The sequence below is a fragment of the Crinia signifera genome, chromosome 3 (assembly GCF_055691185.1).
Source record: "Crinia signifera chromosome 3, ASM5569118v1, whole genome shotgun sequence".
Taxonomy (NCBI): Eukaryota; Metazoa; Chordata; class Amphibia; order Anura; family Myobatrachidae; genus Crinia; species Crinia signifera.
In genome coordinates, this window is record NC_139219.1 from 214,440,403 (window position 1) to 214,448,270 (window position 7,868).

General features: G+C 38.0%; 1 protein-coding gene across 3 annotated transcripts in view; it reads left to right on the forward strand.

The window, feature by feature from the left end:
- TDRP (testis development related protein) overlaps nt 1-7,085 on the forward strand; it is a 138,729-nt gene extending 131,644 nt beyond the window's left edge. For all 3 annotated transcript variants that reach the window (XM_083177382.1, XM_083177381.1, XM_083177383.1), the window contains 2 exons: nt 969-1,072; nt 5,539-7,085. In XM_083177382.1, the coding sequence (XP_083033508.1) occupies nt 969-1,072; nt 5,539-5,884 (450 nt within the window). In that variant the 3' untranslated portion in view covers nt 5,885-7,085. The remainder of the gene's footprint in view (nt 1-968; nt 1,073-5,538) is intronic.
- The last annotated feature ends 783 nt before the right edge of the window (nt 7,086-7,868 follow it).

Below are 7,868 nucleotides of genomic sequence, written 5' to 3' on the forward strand. Positions count from 1 at the left end.
CATCAGCAGGGCCAGGGTCTGCCTAACAATATAAAAGTTTCCTAGCACAAGAAAAAGCATTTTGGTACCATGGTTTAACTAAATAAATTAACTAATGGCAATCATTCCTGACTGGGTGACTTTGTCACCCAACCAGGAATGATTGCCATTAGTTAATTCGGCCCAGCTGGTCATTGGCCCTTCTGGCATTTGCTAGAAGTGCCAGATGGCCAATCCGGCCGTGATCTGGACTTTTTTGTTTTGACTAGGGGCAATGAACAGTATTGTCTGAAACATTCGTATCACATCAATCTGTTCGTCATTCAAAGGACAGCTTTACAGTACCTGCAGAGAAAGTCAGGGTATTTAAAATAGTCTATTACTTGCTTTCTCTCTCAGAATCACTGGTAGGCCCTCAAAAATCCAGTGGCATTCTGATTCCTAGAAGAGTGGGCAAGTATCCCAATATGCCCTGCTGATGGGAGTGGGTGATGATGTAATTGTGGTGAAACGCATCATCATGGCCCCACCCCTTGCCTCACAGTGCGATGATGCAATTTTGTGGACAAACCCTCCTGCTCCACCCATGCTTTCCATAACGTCATTAAGTATGAAATAGTCTCTGTTTACAGTTTAGTAATGCATGCAAGATTCATCACATGAGATTATTGAAATCTATATTCTTTTAATCTGATTTTGGAACTTTAGGTATATTTTTATATTATTATTTCTTATTAATGGAATGATAGTAATATTCAATCATCCACAAGGATATACACAAAAAAAAACTTGCTCTCTCCTGGGGTAAATACAAGAATGTTACTGCTACAGAATGATACATTCCAAAGAGTGGACAATTTTTGACTCTGTTGAGCCTGGAATTGAGTTGTATTCCAACTACATATTTAAAGTGTATTAGAAACTCCTATGGCCTGTATATGTTTTACTTTGTCTAGTATAATTAAATATCCTCTTATCTTTTTTCCTAGGTTCAGGGCGCCAGCTTTCGAGGATGGAAGGAGGTAACATCTATATTTAACAAAGATGATGAACAGCAACTGTTGAAAGGGTCAAAATCTCCTAAATCTAAAGGGTAAGAATAAATTACCACGTAAAAGAAGATATATTAACATTTGAAAATATTAAAATAGAAGTATATATTTACTTAGGATGGAGATAAAGTAGATTAGATGTGTTTGGGGAAAAACGGTAGATTGCAAACTGTTACTTTTTTTCTGTCCATGGCTTCGTATATAGACCCCTAAACACTGTGTGTATGTTGTTGGTACATATTGGATTCTGACAGGTGCACTTACACAACACAAAGATTCTTTTGTACTGCACAGGTTTACATATGTAACACACACACACACACACATATATGTAATATATTGGACCCAGCATTTGACAGGTCACTCCAGTCTCCGGCCTGTCTAGCCCTTCACTGTTTAAGGTGCATACATACACATGGTATGATTTGAGCTTCCGATTTTGTCTATGTAGTCCCAATCAGAAGAAAAGTTATCACAAATCGCACAGTGTGTGTATACAGCTTGCGATGCCGAGGCTCGTCCCCATGGGATCACCATCGCAAGAAAAAATAGACTGTGCAGGCAAGTCAATTTTGATTATATTGTGTACAGTCTATTGTTCTAGTATATTAAAGATCAGTCAGTCATAGAGTAGTATTTAATGCCGCTCGCTGTGGCCGGCGAGGGGGTTAAACCGTGAGGATCGCAGAAAACCAGCGATCCTTGCTGTTTTACGACCTCACAGGCCGCTCGCCCCAATTCAACATTCCCCCAAACAGCGGAACCCATGGCTAATGCAGAGAACCCGCTGTATTTAGCCGCCAGTCTCGCTACTTCTGCAGCCACATACGCCGATTTCCCCTAGCTCAAAAAACGGAGCGAGGGGGAATTGGTGTATGAAAGTTGAATACTGACTCGCTGTCACCGCTCGCACATGGCATTGAATAGTCCCAATATCTCAAGTAAATATAGTCAATATTGTATGGATCTGGGCTCTGGAGAGTTCAATAGTCAAACGCGTACATAGCCAAAATCTCACCATGTGCATGCAGCTTGTATAAATACTTACTCTGCATCCCATATACCTTTGCACATCGCACCTTGGACCCGGGTTCGTGATGTATGGATCCAGGTCAAGGTGCGCTGTGCAAGCACCACGGCTTTTATTATTTATTTATTAGCAGTTTCCTATATAGCGCATACATATTTTAACCCAGGAGGTCAATGAACCTGGCAATTCGACCTGGGTTATAAGAATGGTTGAACCTGTGTTGCCTTCTGTATAATAGTGTGGGAGCACTGGACCTGGGATAGCGATGTGAAAGAGGTAATAGAGGGATAGGGAGAGATAGATTAAATAGAGGGATGGATGTATTAGTACAGGTTAAGTATCCCTTATCCAAAATGCTTTGGACCACAAGCATTTTGGATGACAGATAATTCCGTATTTCGGAATATTTTTATATATATTCAATCAGGTATCTTGAGGTATTAATGTTGTAAAAACACATCAAACACCTGAAATGCACACAAATATAGCTCTGACCTACAATAGAGTGAAAAACAGCTGGAGTGAGGAACCATTGAATTCCCCCTTGTGGGGTATATTCAGTTAGTGTCAGATCCATTCTGACATTCGTTTGTTAGAATGGATCCAACACTACCTATTCAGTCAGCGGCCAAATCTGAATGTCAGATTTGGCCACTGCTGCTTTTACTCACTCCACCCGATGACAGTACCTGGTGAGGACGGAGCGGGAGCTGGGTGGGAGGATGGCACTGGGTGAGCTGCTGCTGCTGCTCACCCAGAGCTGTCCTCCCTGCCTCAATCCAAGATTTTGTTTAAAGTCAGATTAAGATTGCCGGAATTGGAGTCAAAACCAGTGGGATTTGGCCATGTTTCTGTCAAAAGCAGGTGGATCCGTGGCTATTCCGCCAATCCACTGGGTTTCCGACAGGTCGGAGCTCAGTCGGAAGAAAAACAGTCCATATTGAATTGTTCGGAACTCCTACCGACCTGAATCAGTCGAAAACTGGCATCTTTCCAACAAGACTTTTGTTTAGACTCTACTTGAATATATAGCTATGTGTACATTATATTATACTCGTACAACAATTTACTTTTTTATCTTTATAGTGTTTAAACATGCCTATACTGTATATTTCCATAATGTCTTTTGATGGACATAAATTTCACATTTATCTGGCCGATCCATCTGATATGGCCAGGTTGTCCAGATTTTGCAGCATGTATGCAGACAATCTATCCATTAATATTAAAAATATGCACTCAAATATATGTATGCTATAAGTTGTCAACAAAATGTTTCATCTGTCTTGATACATATGCTTCAATAAAACATTATTTAAAGAAAAAATTGGCGATGCCATATTGAAAGTATGGAATTGGACACATTTCGGCTGTTCCAACACATGGGAAGGAATTATCTTCTCCCCAGGGGCAGAGGACAAATATCATGACCAATATACTGTGAAAGGTCTGAGGGTAACAGATGAAATGCCTGTTAACTTGACGGGCATCTTGTCTGTACGTGTATGCCCAACACTAACCTATTAAGAATCTGCTTTGTGGTAAGCATTTGTTTTTCTAAGCACATAAAACCTTCTAAATGTAAGGCTGCTCATATATACAGTTGTGGCGAAGATGGACAACCCCCTTTAGAACACAATTAGTGCAGTAGGACACTATTCTGGATGAACAGCTGATGTATCACAGTCAGATGTGTGTCAGGATCTGTATTCAATGGCAGACTAAGCACATTTATGACTTGAAATGGCTTAAATGGTTGTCAGAATTGGCAGGCGTTTGGATAACTCACAGTAAGGTGGGTGCTTCCTGATGGATTTCTGTCACTTTGAGGCACATTCTATGAACATTCCAGATCATGTTTAAGCATAAGGAGATGATACATTATGTGGGCATTATCTATTAATATATATATATATAGTGCAGGTTTGTTTACTACAAAAATGAACGTAGCTATCCCTACCATTTTTCAAATACTGTGGGTATGAACACTCCCAATGTTTCAGCTATTTTTTTTATGTATTCTGTTTTTATAAATAATTGCAAATATACAGATGTCAAAGCATTCCAGAAATTAGCATAACAACATAGTTGCCATCTATTATTCAAACAATATATAAACATTAAAAAGGTAGTCTAAAACTGACCATAAAGGACAAGTAAACACAGAAAGCAGAGGAGGGGGAAATAAATTAGGGAGGGAGGATAAGAAAAGGGAACAATCACCATAGTGAAGGTTTTTCAGAATTGTTGTGGGGCATCAACAAAAAAGACATACTTTCTAAAATCCTCTGAAGACTTCTATTCCAACCAGGGTAACCAAGTGTTGGTGAAGACAGAAGGCCTGTCTAATGAGGAATGTAATATATCCTCCATCAACATAAAGAAGTCAATCTTATTAAACCAGTCTTTAGAGGTACGAGGATTGGTTGAATATCATTGACCTGGGATAGCCAAGCGAGCTGCTTTGCTGAGATGGCAGAGGATAGTTTTTTTATATTCTCCTAGTGGGGTATCGGAAGGATTAAGTAGCCAAAATGGGGTACCTAAAATATGTTGGGATAAATGATATAGTAATAATCTCACACCAAACTTTTGACCGTTGACGGCAATCCCACCAAATATGTCTCAGGGTTCCTAAAGCGGTAAGACACCTCCAACAAGAGCTAGATTTAATAGTTCTTTCACTTGTTAACTTAACACAAACAGGGAACCTGCAGCATGTACTGTGTCTTTCTGTCCCAAAGAAAGTGATTTGAGCTTTTAAATTATTTAAAATGACTGACCATTGCAATTTTTTTTAGTAATCACAAAATTCAAAAAATAGTTGTTGGGGTTAGAGGCCACTTTAAAAGATGATAAACATAAAATTCCCACCCTCAAAGATTAAAACACCTGCCCCATCCACACAACAATTCCATATATCCAACATCGTTTAACCCATTATTATGCACTTTGCAAAATGTAATCCCAATAATATGTAATTATTGGCACAATTAAATTAATTGAACGCCTTCTATTACCTGGTTATTAATTAGACGGATCTCAGTGGTTTGAAACCAAGTCCTGACTTTTTAAATTAAAATAATTTTTCTACGTATGCAAAACTTGTATACCGTAAATGATTACAGAAATAGCCATGGCAAAAAAAATTTTTGTCTAATTAAATTCCAAAAACCTTTACATTTTTCATGTCTCCCAAAAAAAATAATTTAAATATGCCCCTTGGTTCCTGGGACAATGATCCATCCCTTTGAGTGACAAGTGAATTTGTAAAAATAGTTATAAAAAATTGGCAAGAGATGTTATCATTCAAAGTGTTATACACTGGATGAGAAAGTGCCTGACACCCCCATTTAAAGACAAGAACACTGTATACACCACTTCTTGATTTTGGTCTTGAAAATTGAAATATTATATAATGAAGGCATAGGTGTATAATTGTTTTGTAACCACTTTGTATATTCTCATTATCTGTAGACCTTCTGGAAAGGCAAAAGAGGAAGTAAAGTCTGAGAAGAAATCTGGTTTTTGGGACAGTTTGGCAATAAAACAGAATGTTCAACAAAAGAAAGCAGATGAGATAGAGGGCTGGGAGCCCCCACAAATTATGGTTGAAGAGCATCCATCTTTTACAGAAGGCCCACTAGATGACAACCATTCCTGGCCCGGCTGGGAGGATGAAACCAAAGGAACCTCTAAATATACGAACCTGACAAGCTCAGGAAACAGTTCTAGGTGGAGCATGAAATCAGCCGGCAAACTGGTTAGCATCAGACGGCGAAGCAAAGGCAACCTCACAGAGAATTGGGAAGAGTTAGAATGACAATATTAGTAGTCTCACAATATGCAATATCTTTTCTTCAAACAGTAGCAGGTTTCATGAATTTCATGTCATTTTATACCAAAATATCTTAAGTATTGTATACATATGTAATTTTATATTTAATGGAGACCTTAAAAAAAAATTTGCACTCGTAATTTTTTTTTTTTAAATAAAAAATATATCGGTTTTCTTTCCCAAAAAAAGAAACCCCCACCTGTGAAATGCTAGGGTGACCCTGATTGTGCCTACATTACACTGACTCTGAAACGAGAAATGAAAGTTGGTTTTACCCAAAAAAAAAAAACCCTAGTAATTCCATAGTGAATGTATACACTGGCTGTAACCTAGACTGCCTTATGCTGTTATCAGTAAAAGGGTATTTGCCTTGCACATTATATACTGTCAAGTGCCTGTATTTCACCTTGATAATGTATTTGTGATGCACAGCTTAATTTATTGTTAAGTTAATTTACCTGTTGTGCTTTTATGGAAAAATGTATTTTTAAAGGCTAGAACTTCTTGTTTGGAATATGATCTTTAGCTATGTGTTTTGTGTAATGTTTTATTTCAAGATATTGAAATTCTAAATTGTTCAGGTCATAGAGTACACAATGTACTGTTACAAATAACTGTTACAGTATGCTTAGCTGCATAATATCTGCTGACCATGTAAACCAATCCAGGGCATACTCTTGCTAGAAGACGTTTGTGAAACTGCAATACCCTGCATGCCTACTTTACATTAGTATGCATTAGCACTGTCAGGTCATGCTGGGAGTTTTAGTTCCACACGTACTGACAAGCCACTGGTTGTTTACCTCTGCTGTAGACCAAAAATAAAGAGGTTTTAATGTGTGTTTAGTTATAAAAATCTCTGTATAAATGATTCTGCACGTATAAATCCTTTTCTTTAGATGGTATTTTTGTATTTATAGGCGGATAAAACATTTTTTTATGAAAATGAAGCAAGCAGTATTCATGCATCATCAAGGTTGTTTGTTAGTATGCATGGAGAGCAGCTGTGGATACCAGGGTGAACTCCTTTAGACTGACCACTGCACTCAGTCACTCCATTCAATGTAGCATCTGTCCTGTCCTGTCTGTTATTACATTGGTTTGTTGACGTCCTTCTTAAAGAAACTGAAACAAAAATATTCTTTGTATTTTTCATCTTGATTAAAGAATTCAGTTGCTTAGAGAACATCGGTGTGTGGTTTTTTTTGTTTTTGTTTTTTACATGTAGATTCAGATCTAACAGTGAAAAAATAGAACTGTGATTCTATAAAATAGGAAGTGGAAATCAGACTAAAAGCAACATTGTTCGACATAAATAATATTTAGTTATTTTGTTTCCTTAAACTCCATGATGAAAGGCTTAATGCCTTGATTTGCTCGGCAGAGAAGGGAAAGGGACAGACCTGTTAAATATGCATAATGCCACTCCTCCCGCCTTTAGCTATTGTTAAATAACTTCCCAACAGGTTAGGGAAACATATAAATCAACAAAATGGATGACCTATCAGAACTACATACATAACAGTATATATAATTGAATCTTTTCGCATCGGACTCCATGGAAGACCTAATGAATGGGATCTGCACAAGTCATTTCAACAAAGCATGGGCTCATGAAATAACCATACCAATTTTGTAATGCCAATAATATTTTTATTGATCCATCGTTGGAAGGGTAATGCCTTTTGATGGTGAGAATTGATAACTACCTTTTGTGCTTTGATTGTCTCATGTCTGAGCCCTGGGTGTCCATGAGCTTACTAGTGCCCTACCGGAATGTGACTGAACTGATTCTGCCTTCTCCCTGGTACTTCTGTCGCTACTTGTTGAATATGCCTTGTGCAGTACATCTGGCTACATACTTTTAGTTACAGTAGGAGCAAGTTTCATCTTTGCTCCTTTGGCCATGGCTAGCCATGGCTATTATATTGTTCTCGGCTGCAATACGTATTGTATTGCAGCTGAGAAC